Below are 18,816 nucleotides of genomic sequence, written 5' to 3' on the forward strand. Positions count from 1 at the left end.
GCTCCCTGACTGGCGGGGGATAGAAATCAGGCTACAGAGCTTCATAGTGCTGTGCTTAACCCCTTGAGCCACCAGGGAGGCCCTCCCTGAGCATTCTTTTGCTAAATTATTGACTTCTATTTGCTAAGTATTATGAAAAAATTAGCAACCAGGTTACAAGTAAAATTTGGTTATAGCTTTTTCTAAGGTCTGGTATTAAAATTATGTTGACTTCTTAGAAGTTGTCCATCTTTTCCTTGATCAAAAATATTTTAAATCAAATTGACTAGATAAAATACTCCTGAGAAATGCAACTTGTCCTAATCCTTTATTCAACGGTAGATTTTGAATCACCTGTCCAATTTCTTCCACAATGGTTAGTGAAAAAAATTTCCAGTTTTCCTTGGACAATTTTTTTACATTTTTTGGAGGAAAAATTTATTTTTGTAGTAAATCAGATTTCTTTCTTTTTTTTTTTTAAAGATTTATTTTTATTTATACAAGAGCTGGGGTACAGGCCAGATGCGCGGGAGGGTGAGAGGATTCACCAGAGGCAGAGTGGGGAACAGAACAGGCAGACTGATGAAATACACTGCTGAGGGGAGCAGCAGGTGAAACAGGAGAGGTCTGCTTCGCCATGTGGGATTCTTGCCGGCTGGCCAGGATCGAACCTACGCTGCAGAGGCTGCAGACAGCTTCCCAGGGTGGAGCTCAACCGCCTGCGCCACCAGGGAGGCCCCAGATTTGTTTCTTTAGAATTATACAGAGTAGTTTCTCAGAATTCTTTTAATTCTTAAAATATCTGTGGTTCTTTCTTCTTTCTAATTTTTCTTTATATTTAACATTATATTTTCTGTTTCCTGAACTGAATTTTATTTAATTTTTTTTAAATTTAAGATTGTTTGTTTCATTAACTTTAGTGATTATATTTATTAATTCCCTTGTATAGTTTTATTTTGATTCATTTATTGTTCTCTGGAGAGAGAGACATCTAGAGATCTATCACTAGCAATGAACCTGAGTGAATAGAGACAGAGCAAAAGCTGCAAGTATCAGTCAGCTCAAATTGTACCTGAAATTTTTTACTTAACATATATAGAATCCCTGTGCATTTTTGTGACAATTACGAAGGGGGATTAGAAGGAAATATTGGATATCTGGCTGGTAAATTATTGGAATTTAGATCAGTAAATTTGGGTTCTTTTGTAAGACCATAGTAAGTTTGTTTGTAGGTAAACCAAGAGTTCATCTCTTACCCTTCCTGATCAAATGTTAAATTCTTTTTCACTCACTAAAGAAGTGCTGTATCTCATGCTCTTTCTTTAAATAAAGAAAAGATAAATAATTTAGATTAAGTTACCTTAGGATCTTAACTAGCGGAATAAACCTGGGTCAAATCAGACTAGAATCAGGTCTATTTTCCCTCTTAGATTAAAATTTTCAGTTTCTATAAATTGTGAGAAAAAGAAAATAGAGAATTTCAAAAATTGCTGGGGAATGCTAGGCAATGAACTTATCTACAGACTTATTTTAGCTAGCCTGTCTCTCAAAGGGACATTAGCCTCTCTAATCTTTTGTCCAAAAACTTTAGATGGAGATTCCTGTGTGAAGATACTTCCAGAAATATGAAGGTTCCCTACAGTACTGACTGTAGGGGTGGGGGAGGGAGGATCATAAGGCACCCCTACCTGGAAAGAGTGAATTAAACATGTGGTCAACTGAAAGCTCAAAGGGAACCTTTTGATGTTATTTCCTGGCCAGTGCTATGATTGGGTGCTCTTCCTAAAGTCAGTTTTTGAAGTTTTTTTCCTTCTAGTGCCCACTGCTTTTCATTCTGTTAGACAATACATTCCATATAGCTCTCCATAAATCTCCTACTTTGTCCCACTCTGTGCCTCTAAATGATGTATTCCATTTGTCTCGTCTTTTTTTTTTTTTTTTTTTTTTTTTTTTGTGAACTCCCACCTGTGCTTCAGGATTCACTAATGAATCCTACCCAACTCACTTCTCTCTGCCGGGCAGAGTTAAGCACTCCTCCCTTTTCTTCCCAGAACATCCTTTATAAATCATCAAACATGTCAAGCATGCTCTTTAAAGGAATGTTTAGTCTCTTTCATCTCTGTTACACTAGTGCTGAACACAGTCTCTGGTTTAGAGTAGATAGCGAATAATTAAATATTGATAAACAGGTAACTGAATTAACAAATGTGTCTAATACCAAATATGTTCTGAAGAAAACTTTAGTTTAAGTAATTCAGTAATTAGATATTTAACAAAATTTCTTAGAATGTGTTGGATAAATTGCAGTGAGGTAAGTGGGTAAAATAAAAATGTACATTTTATCTTCATACATTCTTAGTTATCAAAAGTAGTGTGCTCCAGGTTTTGTCTAATTCAATATTTATATCAGTAACCTAAAAACTCAGAATTTATGTATACAAAACTCATGACTGTAACAAAGTTGAAGAAAGTGACTATTATAAGAGACATCAGTACTAAGAATTAAAAGTTGATAAGTAGGAATACCAGGTTAAAACTTTCCAAATAAAAATTGGCACATATAAATGCAAATGCTTATGTTTTAACTTAAGAAACCATTGTCTGAAAGTAGTACAGGACCCTTTGTATTTTGAGACTCATCCTATCTCAAAATATTTTTCATTCTGGAGGTTATCTAGCCTCCTTTCCTTTTACAGGTGAAGACCTGAAAAACATATATAACCAGCTAAAACTGAAGTCTGGACTAGGACTCAGTTCTACTAAACTCAAGATCCTTCACCTTATTACACTACCAGTATTTTTCACGGCCCAAAACATACTTAGAAGAACTTGTCCACTTATGAATGCCATACTAACTATATGCTATTTAACTAGAGGTTTATAAGTTGAGACTGTGAGGAATATGAGAAACCTACAGACCAAGATCCATGAGGCAAAATGGAAAAACCTAAAATATAATATGGAAATACCCAGGAGAATGCAATAACTATCTTCAACTGTTTGAATGCTTGTCAGTCACTTGAAAGAAAATAAGCTGAGAACACATCCTGGCAAAGGTTTAGAACTGGGATAAATGGGTCAAAATAACATGGGATAGATTTTTATGTAAAATAAAGAACTTAGAATTATCTGTTATAGCACTTATAGAGCCTGCTCATGACCACCTGTCAAAATTTAAATGACAGATGAGCTTCGACATAGATGATCTCTAACATAAGGAAGAACCATTGATTTGAACTGAGTCTACTCAGTACTACTGTATGACTCAGCATTGTGAAATTTACCGAGACATCAACTCCATGAGTCATCTGTACATACAAGTAAACCTTAAGTAGGAGAAAAGATCACTATCCGTGAGATCCTGGAATACAGTTAGCTTAGGAAGCTATCTGCATTGTTACACTCCTCCCCAGGGCTAGCCTAAGGCAAATACTTAAAATAATATTCCACAAAATGTTTCCCAAAGCACTAACATTTTATCTTTTGTTTTTAAACTCCATTGCATTATAATCAGCAAAACAGGAAGAACAGCAAAGAAATATGTAGAAAAACAAAGCAAATATAAATTGCTTATTGTATCTTGTCTCATTCACCCTTGACTGCTATTACAACAGGTCATTGATGAGGAGTTAGTTATATGGCTTAGAGGAGATTGTGAAGATTAACAAGGAAAAATAAGAACCAAAGAGAATTTCTTTAAGATATTAAACTAAAAGGCCATAGTTGATCATAAGCTTAGACAATAATTTGTCACATATTCAGTCATTGCCCAACATCCATTTAGAACAGCAGCTGCACTAACACCTCTGTTTTCTGTACAGTGGAATTCTGCTATTTCAGTCTGGTGAGACACACTTGTTCAGCAATTACTATACAGTGAATTGCTTTTACATTGAATGTAGATGTTCACATGCCAGTGGCTTCTAAATAAAAATAACGCACCTGTCATCAAATATTTGGTGGCATTGAATTAATTATATCTGTACCATCTGAAATGCAGTCCCAAAACAAAAGATTTGATTAATAAAGTATATTTGTTAATTGAGATTTAGTGAAAACTATGAGAAATGATGAATATTTGATGATTATGTTAAGCAGCAGCAATTGCTAGATTACTTAATTCATTTCAATTATTTTAATTTTTAAAAACTGCCTCAAGGGCCTCCCCTGGTGGCACAGCAGTTGAGCTCTGGGCTGCGAAGCTGCCCACAGCCTCTGCAGTGCAGGTTCGATCCCCGGCCGCCGGGGCAGGTCACACATGGTGCGCAGACCTCTCCTAACATGCCCGCTGCTCCCCTCAGCAGTGTATTTCGTTGGTCTGCCTGTTCTGTTCCCTGCTCTGACTCTGGTAAATTCTCTCACCCTCCCACACTTCTGACTGTACCCAGTGCTTGTATAAATAAATAAATAAATCTTTAAAAAAAAAAAAAACTACATCAAGTTTATACACTAAAATCTCTAACACTAAATGTGAGGATTGTCTTTACCTTATTCTTAATTTAGAATCCAGTCTCCAGAATGCTCAGGTGTGAGGGAGAAACTGCATAATAGGTCTTTTCCTTGTTTTTGATTACAAAATATACCTGAGTCACCTGTTCCTGAGTGTGTATATATATGTGTGTGTGTGTGTGTGTGTATGTATGTGTATATACATATAAAATTCTCTTTAAGGCAATCAGGTTTGGGTGGGATAAAAGTAAGACTGGTGGAGAAGAAAGCAGAGGGGGTACGAGTAAGAGAAACTAAGGAGAGGGGAGCACACAGGAGAGAGGCAGAAGAGAGTCCATGGCACCGGCAGAGCCTGGGAGAGAGGATGGCAACTGACACATAAGAGAGAAACCTGAGGCAATTCTGGAGCCAGAGTGAAGAAATAGGATAATTAGACTAAAGGTCAAAATAAACGCAAAATTAAGACAAATTGTAAGTCATCCTTTCAGAATACTCAGCACTGATTAAGCAGAAGCCACCAAAAGTCAAGTTGTCTTAATCATTATAAAATTGAGGATAATGCCTTTTCTACTTATCTCTCATTATGTGCCCGCAAATTTCCATATTTCTTAGCCTTTATGTTACATAAAATAGTTACTGAATACATTTCATGAACAAAACAAATCTAAGGTCATTCTGGTCAATAGTTCCAAGATTCCACTGTAATTGCAACTCAAAATTATGACACAGGAATCAATAGATGACTTTTACCACAACTAATAAATTAAAAAGACACTTTAATATTTTATAATAAAAGAATTACATTATTTTGCTTTATAAAATAAAGAGCTACATAGTGCCTACTAAAAGGAATGTACCTCATAAACAATGATAAATAAAAATATATTCACTGCCTTTTTCTGCACATTTAACATATTATTAAATATATTAATATTTATATGTTGCTTTTTGAAACAAAATTCCAATGTTCATATACATAAAATTAAGTTTGACCTCTGACTCTATCTTACAAATTCACAGCAGTAATCTGAAAAAGAGGGTTGATACTAAATTGAATCAAAATAGCAACCATCAAATAGTTCAGAAGGCTGAAAAGATACACTATTTAATCTTGTCTACACTATTCTCCTCCAGTATTGAATTTGAATTATTCTATGTGCTTGGCATTATGCTGAGTTTCAGAAGTAAAGATATAAACAGATTAATAAAGTTTCATGAAACGTCTACTGGGGAAATCGGGGGGAAAACCCTCAGTAAATTTATAATTATATATTGGGAAAGGTGCTATAAAGGTGTTTAGTGTTGAAGGTTTAGAGGGAAATCAGTTTTTCATTATCCTCAGTGGATAGATGTGAGGCAGAAGAGAGCTTGGTGAGTTCACAGAGGTTGGTGTGGCTGAAGGAGGAGAAAAGGAGAGTATAGAGAGAAGAGCTCAGAAAGGCAAATATAGGCCTCTCCACTCAGGGCTTTATAGGATATGTTAGGAATTTTGAACTTTAACTTAATGAGAAACAATTGACTGTTTTAAGCACAAGAGTCATATTAATTTTGTCAAGCTCTATTTCTATAATTTAGAGAATGATGAGAAAAGAACTAGAGAGAAAAGCAGAGAGATTAGTCAGGAGGTAACTAATAAATGATATGACTGAGAGATATTGGGGATAGATGGAGAGAGAGGAATAGATTTAAATGATAATTTAGAAGTAAAATTGACACTGGTCAGAAGTTTCAAAATATTGTTAAATAATAATAGTGATACTTGTGTCCGATTCTTGATTTCAAAGGGACTTCCTTATATAAATTATTATTGGCATAAGCCTTCCATTCCTTAGGAAATTAAAGACTTTTACAACCTTCTTAGTCTGTTCTTTTCTTTTGGGTTATATCTCTATCAATAATATTTTCCTATCAAAGACCCCATGCTTGCTTGCATCCTAGTGTATTAAGGTTTTCTTCAATAATTCATATCCCCTTCAACTAATGCTCTATCACACTTGTCCCCTTCACACTCAGGTCTTGAAAAAGCTTTCTGCCTATTCTCTTTACTTTGTCACCTTTACTCTCATACTCCAACTTGGCTTGTATCCTCATTATTCATCCAAATTATTCTTGCTAGTGGCACCAATGACTTATAAAGACAATGTACATGCTCATCTAGGAAGGCAGTGAATTAGCATCTTGTTGGCCCTTCTTAATTATTCACCTTATGCATCTGTTCCCTAATCTACTGACCAGAGTTAATAATAGCAATGTAGTAATGGATTGTTGAGAGGATTAAGTGAGGTAATTTATATAAGCTCATGGATAAAACATGCTCATGTGTAGTAAATATTCAATAAACATCAGCAATGGATATTATTTCCTTATTCGACTTCTTAACAACATATGAAATATTAAACACTTTCTTAAACACTTTTTTCTCCTACTTAGCAACACACTCTACTGATTTTCCATTTACTTTTCTGAATGCATCTTTTCCATACTCTTCTTCCTCCACTCAACTTTATATTTAAGATCCTCAACTCACAGTTGCAAGCCTTCTTCTACTTCCAACATATCAGTCTCATCCATTCCCATCACTATGTGCCTAACATTTGCCCCCATTTGCAACAGAGTTTTTTTCCTTAGCTCCAGCCTCAGGTCTCAGTAGATGCCTTACATGCACCTCAAATCCATGGCATGATGCCATGTTCAAATGTGTTCCTCCTACAATGTTAAATGGATAGAAATGTGATAAGAATCTGTGCTACATATTCTCTCTCACCCCCAATTACCAAAATTGACTGAAGCTATCTCCAAATTTATATCTCAGATCTACATACTTTTCTCCATCTCCTCCACATCACTTATCTCATCCTTGACTACTGTAGAGGAGTTCTAAGCAGTCACCCTATATTTACCATCTTGCCTCTCTCACCATCTGCATAAGACATGAAATATGAAGAAAATTGAAGCAGCTAGAATGAAGAAGCAAAAGTCATTTTGTGTATTTACTATGATTATATCATATGGCCCATTGCTTTCAAATAAAAAAACTAATAGAATTTAAAATCAGCAATTAGACTCAACAAGAAAATTGAGTAAACTGAGCAGACATACTTAATAAAAACACAGAAATTTAGAGTTTTCCCATGTGTCAGGTGTACTCATATTCCTATGGCTGCCTTTCATTTTCTTCTCACTCCATTTCCCTTCTTAAAAGTACCATGTACTCTCTCTGTATGTTGGCTGAGTTGTCTGCAAGTTCTTTCAGATACAGAAGAATGGACCAGCGGTGGGTCAATTAGGTTCTCTGTACTCAAAATGGGATCTGGAGCCCTAGTAATCAGTTTGTTAAGAGAATGGACTTACAACGGGATGCAAATTGAGAGATGAGACTGCTTTTTGAAGCAGTCATTTAAAACTGGGTGTACCAGTGACCATGCATGCAGTCAGACTGTAAGACAAGCAAGAAAACAGAGCAGTTTCACAAAGAGAGCTCATGCAGCCAAAGAGGAAAAGAGAATGCAGAGCACTGCAGGCTCTTCATGGCATTTTAGTTTCAGATTTCCTTCAAAGTTCAGTCACACAATTCTGCATCTCAAATCAACATGTATATTTAATTTAAAACCAGCCAAACTATCAAGATAAACAAATGAAAAAAAAAAACCCAAGCACTTATTCAGCATATTACTCTGAAATTCAACATATTGCTATTCAGTATATTACAGCCAGGCGTAATGAGAATGCTTTGCATTATATCTAAGTTTAAACTAAATCAGTAAAATAGAAATCATTATTATTCCCAGCTGAAAGGTGAGAAAGTTGACTTTAGAGTGGATATCTATGCAAAGTTAAACATCTAGAAAGTATTACTTACAAGTGAGTAAAAGTATGACAAAAAATATTTAAAAAGAAGAGGAATAAAATTGAATTTCTAGTTCTGGAGGTTAAAATATATTATAAAAATTAAAATAATGTGAGTTCAATTATAGTAATTAACAGACAGCATATATATCCCTAAAATAATCTTAGTAGTTAAGAATTCATATATGGGGCTTCCCCTGGTGGCACAGAGGTTGAGCGCTGGGCTGTGAAGCTGCCCACACCCTCTGCAGCACCGGTTCGATTCCTGGCCACTGACGAGGGTCCCACATGGCACGCAGACCTCTCCCGTCACACCTGCTGCTCCCCTCAGCAGTGCATTTCATCAGTCTGCCTGTTCTGTTCCCCGCTCTGGCTCTGGTGGGTTCTCTCACCCTCCCATGCTTCTGACTGTACCCAGTGCTTGTATAAATAAATAAATAATCTTTAAAAAAAAAAGAATTCGTGTATGATAAGGAAACATGACATATATATATGAAATTATTATTAGACACAGTATTGGGGAAAATGATGAGTTTGGTATTCACTTTACCATAGTCATCAAAATAAGTTTAAGGTGCAAAAACAGTTAAAATTTAAAACTAGACAAAAACATGAGTGAATATTAAACTAACTTCTTGAAAGCAAAGGAGTCAAAATATTAAAGTAATTAAGGAAATCAGAGAAGACTCAATCGCCAAACAAGAAATTTAGAATTTCTTTAGATCAATCCACAGCAAATATTAAAGATAAAACGTAGGATGTCAAAAATATTTACAACATATTACATATGATTATAATCTGTTGTGCGTGTGTAAATGTTCAATGTGATGCAGTTAAAGAAACACAAGAAATAAGTGCATTGATTAAAAAATTGGTAAACATTTTAAAGATGAAATACTTAAAAGGTAGTGATGCCTGAATAAGGATGCAATCACTACTCATGAATGTGTAAACCAACAGAAAAACATCTCCAAGAAAGTAAATTGAATATATATCAAGAATCTTAAAAATTTCCTCACTTATCAACCCAATAATTCTAATTCCAAAAGTCTAGTTTAGAGGAACAAAAGATATGTTTAAGGATGCTTGCCTAAATATGATAATTAAGAATTACATATACTAACTAAAACGAACTAACAACAGTAACAAAAACAACTAGGAATATTTAAATATCTAGCAACAAGGGGAAGGTCAAATAAAATTCCATACATCCATATAGTCAAACATTATATAATCATTATAAACAATACTTTAAAGGACAATTTAATCCTAACGAAATATTGCAATTTTGGATTGTTACTATCTTTGTGATATTTTGATTTTTCTATCAGCACTATTAAAGGTATAACAACAGAGGATTAAACATATTTCACATACTCTAGAGTTATTCACAACACTGTAAAGAATCAAGAAAATGACACACAATCAGCAATGACTAACACTAAACTTCTTGCCTGGCTGTGGGGTTACCATTACACTTCTCAATTGCCTGCTACCATGGCTAATTGAAAGTTGGCATGATTACTCCCATACCAATTGGCATTGGCCACAGATAAATTGCTGTGATTTTTGAAATCATAGTTATTATTCTACTCCATCTGTTCTCTTCATTTTTCAAGTCAGCTGTCAAATCAAACACGTAAGTCCTTCCTAAAAGTTGTAGAACATTTACATGTTACCAGTGCAAATGAAACAATTGCATAACATACAGATGTTCAGTGGGATTCGACAAGGAGAACCATGAGGGAATATACAGGAAGTACGGTGACATGCTGACAGTTGTTATGGAGTGCTGATGGGAAAGTGTGATATTTATAATAACAGTATTCAACATTCTTGTATTAGTTTTGAATATTTGGCATAAGTGCCAAGAAAATTTGGCAATTAAAAGTGAAATCCTGAGAATACATTTCAACTCTGACCTGCTTTCTCCAGTTGTTTTAGTCTGATTTACTTTAGCTAAAATTACTAAGTGCGAGACTAAGTAAAAGTATTAAGGCATTCCTTGGTTTAATTATTTGATACATTGTATTGTTTTATTCCCATTCTAATTAAAAATTTCATTTCTAATGTTTTTCTATCACTCATATAGCATCTCTATGATTTTTAAGTATGAAAATAGCTTTTGACAGTCTCCAAGCTCCACTATGTAAACATAACTTAAAGAATTATTCTGCAAGTCATGGGAGAAAGAAAAGAATGAAGACAGTTGCTAAATCTGTTCAATTTTTTGTTCTGAAGTAAGGTTAAACTATTATATTAAAATTTTTAAATTACATCATTTGTGTTCAATTTATTATAAACATACCCCCATTTTTCACTCTTCCATGCAGCCATACTCCTTGTAATATAACTTTGCAGCTTACGTAATATAGAAGTGGCATCTATTGTTCTGCTCTTTGAACCTGGGCTAGTTTTGGGATTGATCTGGCCAACAAAATGTGGTAGAGGGGATGACAGGGCAGTTCTGATCTGGTGACCTCAAGAGGCCTTATATGCTTCTACTTGCTCTCTTTGGACCCTTGCCTTGGCCTTGAGGACAAGTCCAAAATAGCTGCTGGAGGACTGGAAACCATATGGAATACACATGTTTTCTATCAGAGAGCAACCTAGATCCCTTACTCTCAACCAATCTGCCAGCTGAGAAGTGATATAAGAGCAAACCTAGATAATATCAGCTGAGAAGAATCACTGAAGTTTAAAATAAATTATTAAACCACACAATCGTGAGACAAATAAATAAATGTTTTTAGTCACTAAGTTTTGGATAATTTATTGTATAGCAGTAGCTAACTAATATATCTTCTTGGTTTTTTTTTGTTTATTTAGACAGAAAATTAGGAAGCAATATTAGGCAAAAATATCAACTTTATTTTCTCAAGTTATCGTCTTTTTATTTTTTCATATTTTAATTATTGGGAATAGAACATTTATTGAACATCTTTTATTTATTAAGTATTTACTTAATTCCTACAACAGTCCCATATGCTAGGAATTTATTTTATAAAAAAGGAGACTATGGTAAATAAAGCCAGGATGATGTCCAGATTCAGTCAACTAACATGTCACAGACAGAGTGGAACATGCAACTCAGTGGGTGAGAAGCCATTTGTTCTCTGGTAAGTCACCACCTGTTGTACAATGAACTGTCAATTCTAGCCTCTTGTTGGAATGGTACTTCAGAAACCAGGAATATGTGTTCTCCATTAAATGACCTAGATGCTGCCCCCAGAATGTTCTAGGAATAGTTTATACACATTATATGGTCTTGCTAACTTGGGCTTTTTCTCATTCTCTAACAGGTTTTAAATCGTCATAATATCACAGGTACCCTTTCAAATTCTGAGCTCAGGTTCTATGTTCAACTACCACAACAGAAACTGAATGAAAAATGGACTAATGTAATGTGAAAATATTTTTCGGTGTAAAACATCTTGATTTATTTAAATCCATAATTGTTTCTAGTAGCAAATAACTACTATTGATTGCCTGATTGACTATAATCTCATGATATTTAATGTGATAAATCAATATTTTAGTTATTTACAGGCAGGCAAAATCATTTATTTGTTGCACTAGTAAAAGGGTAGTTTTGACTTTTAACTTTGGTTGTTTTAAGTATGAAACAAATCAATCTATGGGAATAAGTCAACAAAATGCTACTGATCATGATCATTAGCCTAGCATTTATGTATCAAGACTATCTATGATAGGTCACAGGTGCTAATACATTTTTAATACTGAAAACAAAAAAACCCAATAGAATAACAGTAAATTGATTCAGTGCTACTGCTCTTTAACATCCACTTGACTAGAAACCAAAATGAATGATTAAGCTACGAAATAGATGAGGAAGGCCATTTTCTAGTACACATTTTTCACTCCTCCTATTCTATCATCAAAAGCAACCACCAAAGCAAAAGACTGCACACACATAAAATCAACACTAAGCCTAAATAAATTTTCTTTTGACTAGCCTATGAAAAATTGAATTATTTCTGAATATTAACTTATGTTGATTGCTTATAGAAGAAACACAAACAATTGATTCATGATTTGATTACAAATAACCCAGGTAGTTTTGGAGTATTAAAGTACATGTGTATGTTCATTTGTATATCACATTTTACACAAAATTCTACACTAACATGTGACAAAATGAACCAACTAAAACAGGGGCAAGTGGGATGTCTTTGCAGTGGCATATGTCACATATGTCAGGTAAAAATATTTGCGAGGGCTATAAAGCCAGAGTAATAAAATACTTAACACAATTTTCTGATTTAAATAAATAAATATTACATGGTATTCCAGGACCAAGATAACAAACTGGTAACAAGACAATAAAAATCACAAGTCACTGGAAATTTAGAACAATCAGTTTTCCTATTTTGAGAGAATTAAATGCATTTGTTAGTTTTGTTTATCATTATTTGTTTATCATTATTATTATATCAGAGTAGAAGAAAAGATTAATAATCAAGATATCAAGACAGGTAATACCCACTACTCCATAAAAAAGAGTAAGCCAGAACCAGCTTAACCACAAACATATTCAGCTACAGAACATGTCAAATGCTGGAAACTGTCCACAACTCTTTCAGCCATATGGTTCATGAGGGAAAGTTCACTTGATTGTTTTTTTCCAAGACCAGATCATTTTAATTAAATGGAAATTTAAATGGAAAAGTTCCACTTTGATTAAACATCTTAGATACTTATAAGAATTTGCTAGCATATGTGTCCACCTTAACTTCAATGTCAATTCCTGAATAAATTAAAATTAACATTTTAACTAAAAAATATAGGGAAAATATCAGGAAAAGTAAGTCAGGGCTTGAATAACAACATGAAAGATGATCATTTTAAAAAATTAAACTAAATTACATGATTTGAAGCAGTTACTTAAAAATATTGAATGCTATATGAAGCAGATTCTTACATTTGCTTCTTTTTGTAATGATTTTATTTTATTTTTTTATTTTGTATATTTTTACATCATTTTTCATTTTTTGCACAATGCATGCATTTCCATCTTGATTATAGTCCCTATACAATTCCCACCCCCACCCCTTGTTTTGATCCTACTCCCTCTTTCTCCCCGACCCCGTAGTGTGTCTCTGGTTTATAGCTGCTTGATGATTTTGATTTTTACTTCAGTATAATTAGCCTTTTTCCTGATCCCTTATTTAGGTTTTCTAAATTCCTACTATGAGTGAGACTATCCAGTATTTTTCTTTTTCTTTGTAATGATTTTATTTTTACCAAGACTTAATGTAAAATCCTGGGTCCAGAGTTTAGGAATGAAAATCATCTAATGAGCCCTTGTTTTATCAGGTTAGAAAAACTGACCTTTTTCTAAAGTGATGTTTAAAGCTAGTTCATGCATTTACTTTTGGTCACATAGGAAGAGTTTGGCTTCATTAATGCTAGAACAAATGACAGTTTGGACGTGTCATCTCATTTGTTCACTAGTGGTAGTAGCCCATACAATACCTACAATAATAGTAAAGGAACCTAAGGAAATGCCACAAAGAAGGAATTCTGAGGACCCCTCCTTCAAAAACAGAGAGGTCAGAATATAGACCTGACCATTCCTCAGTCAGACTACAGGCTCACCTCCCACCTCCAACTAGCCTGTAAGTGAAAGGATTTTCTTTGAGTGATGCTCACCTGACTTTGGCAGGCAGGAATGGAGCAGTGGGATGAAATCATTCTACATGTCTAAATGATAAATTAGAGCAGGGTAAACATGAAAATAGCTGCTTTCTGGGAGAGTTCTATCAGCATAAGTAACAAATTTTGGAAAGAAAAGAACATCCCTTCAAATAAGTTTCACTTCAGGATTGATTGGGTTGAACTGTGTTTGTTCAGGTAATAAATAACTACCCACCTTGTTTTAAGTTGCTTTAGACTCAGGAATATATTTCAAGTGAGATCCTGTACTCTTGTTCAGGTTTCATGGGTTCTTCTCTAGACTAAGGACAGTTTGATATGTTGAGGAAACACTTAGTGGGTTTTAAGAGTTAAGCTGCCTAAAAGCTAGGTTTTCTAACCATAATAAAAAATAGATTTCTCTACTTGATATATACTGGATTATAGCAGTATCACCTGAAAATCATCACACAGTATTTTCTCTTTGACAGATTATATATTTTTTCTCAATGGATCAGCAGTCATGTGTATTTGATATATGACAACTCTGAACAACAGCAGCATCCTACACTATTTCATTTTGTAACCAGTGAATTATGTCATTAAAAGCAATCAAATTTTAAACATAGTAAAGTCCAGAACAGAGCAATTAAAAAGGGTAGCTATTTCTATAATTACTCAGTCTTCCATTCAAATTAGTCTTTTTTTTTTTTCAGAAAACAAATTATGTTGTAAAGAATCTAAGAATCTCATGTTGGTGTCACACAAAATTGAATACTTTATACGCTTTTCTTGTTTAACTAATCTGGAAAAAAACTTTCTAGTCTAGAAACAAAAGGACAAGCTCTATTATTTAGATTATGAAAAAATACAAGCAATTAAAGATCATAATACACAGCATGAAGTACTGAAAAAACTCAAATATCTGAAATATAGTAAACAATAAGGTAAATTGTCATTTTTTAACATAGGATTATTATATGAATCTTACATCTGACAATGATTTGCATTGTAATTCTCATTCAAGGTATTGTTTTCACTATTTGATACTTTATTTCCTCCTGATACTTCAATCATTCTCCATAAATATTTTCACCTTACACTGAAATTGCCTATTTGAAGATAATAGTAAATATATATGAGGAATTACAAGGGAAATCTTTGAAGCCAAATAAGCAATTTTTTCTCCACCTCAGAGTCTGTAAGAATCTATTACCGAGCAATACCAATAATGTATATAAAACATCAAAATGACCACTAAGATTTTGTGAGATAATGACTTTATAGACTATATATCTGTTTTTTGTTTTTATTGTTGTTGTTGTTCTTATTCTCACTTATTCCTACAGGTTAAAATACCATTAACTAAAACAGGAATATGTGTAAATAAAGCATTTGTTTAAAGTCTTGGTCAAGCAATGATGTCATATTAAAGCAAAATATTCAAAGATTCTTAAGAAGAGAGCTCTACTTCTAAAAAACAGTTATCAATTAGTGGAATTAGCTCAACTATATGATTACTGTATAGCTATCCTTTTTTCTCCCTCACAGTTCTCTGAGGAAATTTATCAAGTAGCTTATAACATGTGTAATTTGTCTCATAGTTATAATGAATGCTCATTCTTTGTATAAACACATTTGAAGAAGCACATAACTAATTACTGACTGGAAAAAAAAACTAACTATAAGCAATATTGACAAATTTGAGATTATCTCTTCCCCTTTTGAGTCCTCCTTCTGGCCATCCAATACTATAACATTTTATAAAACAAAGAAAATGTGTTATTTTTGTTTAAAATGAAATGACTCATGAATGCAGAAAGACTCAAATGATTATCTGATGGGACTATTTGGATGACTAGGTATTTCCATATTTGTATTTTCAGGAGAAATCTGTAAATCTATAAAGCAATCATTGTTTGAATATTGGGTTAACTACTTCTCCCAGTCCCTATCTGCCAGCCCTTTCTATTGTATATAGTTATCTCTGGGAACCAAAAAAGCATGTGAGGCTTAAGGAATTCACTATAACCTGATAGGGGATTTACACAATCCTTATAGTTTACCCACACCTCATGCATAACTTTTAAACTGTTCCAGTATTAAACTTTTTAAACTATTTCAAGTGAGCTATCTCTTTTCTGTTGGATCCTGATCTTGGCATACATATAAACTAAGCACTTATTTGAGTGCTTGAACACAGTGCAACACTGATGTTTTAACACAAAAACACAATGCTAAATAAGTGACAAGTCTTTTATTTATCAATGGGATATATTTAACTAGAAATGCCTAGATAGAACTCCATTCCAACAAGCTCAGAAAGTTCTGACAACCATCAACATTAAGTCTATACTAATCCAAGCAAATATTTTAAATTATTTCTATAAAATAATTAAGTGACATATGAAAAGCACAAAATAAGTTAGGTATTTCATTTTGAAATATTTTCAAGAATATAATTTACAGATGAGTGTGTAAAGAGACATTTACCTTTTCACCGATTTCTCCTTTGCTGCCCTCCAAACCTTGCTCTCCCTGTTGAGGAGAAAAACAATGGGTATAATAAGAAGGACACTTCTTTTGATACAAGTAGTTATTATAATAATAATTATATTTTAAGCAATGAAAAATTAGTAAGAAAAAACATTCTTAATGTCATATTAACTTATGCAAAAGTTAAATATTCCTAAATATTGAAGGAGTTTTCTATGGTATAAGATATAATTTCATTAAATTCTAACACAGTTTAATTTCCCTAAATATGAATTTCCCTATATATGGCACCTTTCTCACAGGAGTTTTGAGAATCAAATGCATAAACATGGTATAGACTGTTAGCCTTTATTATATTGCTACTAATTTCACTAGATCCATTAGAAACCACCTTTTCAATGTGACTTTAATGGAATGCCATTCCAGAGAGGGTTTTGTATGAATGAGCTTAGGGTTTGAACCACAGACTTCTAGCTCTGGCTTTGACACCAGTACCATGCTTTTCAACACCCAGATCTCCTGCCTTTTAGGGGCAGAAAGAGGATTGGTGGTTGTATGGATGCTGGCTCTCAGTTACTGTATTTATTCCAAAAAGGTGGAAGTCCCCTATTTCATCTAAACCCTCTCTAATATGACAAGTTTATTTTCCCACATAATTCTGCACTGATGTTGTGGTACTGATATTTCATCCATACAACCAACAAATATTCAGTGTATGTCTTCTATATGTCAGGCATTCATGACAACACAGCCAGCAAGTGAGTGTTGGGTTGGGTCCCTTAAGAAGCACTCAGTATGCAGCTCTTGAGTGCACAGAGATAAGGGATGAAGAATTTCTTATCTTCATATTTTGTATGTTTTTTCTGTATATTTGCTATAGTTAAAAATCCCAAGTGAGAAGGAATGCCAGCTTTTTATGATATGTGTAGTTTATGTATGTCTATCATATGTATATATAATGTGTAATTAAATATAGGTATAAATACACACATATATTGTTACATAGTTAATTCTGTTTAATCTACCCTCAAAAAATACTAGGAAAGAAAATAGATTCATATCTGGATATATTTGTCACTGACTGCATGGTCTCTCTTTTCTCTACCATTTTCTCTAATATACAGATTTAAACTTGATCTGTTAATTCAAGCTGACATCGAAGCTGCTAAATACTCCCAGTGCACCAGCCACAATGTCAGCGTGATGCAGCCACCACAAACAGCTGCTGGAAAGTCCAAAACTATTTCCCAGCAGATAAATCTGCACATCCCTTGGCTTGCAACTCGACTCGCAGATGCAGCACATGCTGTATCAATGGGTTTTGTCTGGAACTGCTGTGAAGAAATTCACAAGTTTGCCATGTCATCGCTGCCAGTTCAATCTGATTTTCTTTATCAAGCCAAGTAAAGGAAGAGTTTTCAAAATCTGTAAATATAAATAAGTGCATATCTTTTCTAATGGCAACATATAGCTCTAGAGAAAAATCTAGATGAATAATAACTTTCGACATCTTGTTGCTATGACCTGCAAAACTTCTCCAGAACACAGAAATGATATGCTGGGCTTTGGTGGGCATCTAATGTTGCATCAATAATGCTGTCCCCTGTGGTGGGATTAGCTGGTGGTATTATGACAGCTGGCCCCACCTGAAGTAGCTCCCCATCCCTCCAGGAAGTTGGAATGGACCAGTCTCTGTGTTTCCAGTAATGCTGGTCACATACAATCACACCCCTCAGAACAACAAAGCAGCCCTTAAACAGTAAAATGGTACAAATGAAGTTCAGCTTGGTAAATTTACCTTGGTAAAGGAAAAACATCAGGCACAGAAAAAAAGAATCAGCCTAGTTTATGCAAAATGCTCATTTGAGAATTTTTAAAAAGATTAATTGTAATATCTTTTGTCATTCTAATTATGATGTTTAGACCAATCTGGGATATACACAAAAGCAGGTAAGTAAGAAATAATCAAATTGAGTCAAAGCCAATAATAGTTGCTCTGCACCAATGAACACCTTTCCAGAGCAAATATGTAAAATCCCATGTCATCAAAAAGCACCATTTTCTTGAGAGGAGGGTTGATAAATCTCTGCTAAACCTCTCTCTTAGAGTTGTTCCTTTAAGATTGGATGGCTTCCATGAATCTTTGGGAAAATTTGTTAGTGGCTTTCTAAAAGACTCTTTCAGAGAGTTCAGTTTCATCAAATACATTTTCTGAAATTTAACTATATTAAATGAAAATTCAATTTTCAAGATGTTAAAATTCTTAACTTACATGAAATATTAAAAATTCCTTACCTTTTGACCAGGTAAGCCAGGAACTCCATGTAAACCACTTTCACCCTAAAAAAAGTACATGGAATAAGTTTTATTAGCCTTAAAAAAATGAAGTTA

The 18,816-nt window shown here is 33.9% G+C and overlaps 1 protein-coding gene across 1 annotated transcript in view; it reads right to left on the minus strand.

The window, feature by feature from the left end:
* The window catches only part of COL19A1 (collagen type XIX alpha 1 chain), a gene marked incomplete at both ends in the record, with an annotated part of 304,611 nt that overhangs the window by 208,493 nt on the left and 77,302 nt on the right, over positions 1 to 18,816 (minus strand). Inside the window, 2 exons of the mRNA XM_084227959.1 lie at positions 16,423 to 16,467; positions 18,721 to 18,765. Of these exons, the coding sequence (XP_084084085.1) occupies positions 16,423 to 16,467; positions 18,721 to 18,765 (90 nt within the window). The remainder of the gene's footprint in view (positions 1 to 16,422; positions 16,468 to 18,720; positions 18,766 to 18,816) is intronic.

Source organism: Talpa europaea (assembly GCF_964194135.1).
Source record: "Talpa europaea genome assembly, chromosome: 2".
NCBI lineage: Eukaryota > Metazoa > Chordata > Mammalia > Eulipotyphla > Talpidae > Talpa > Talpa europaea.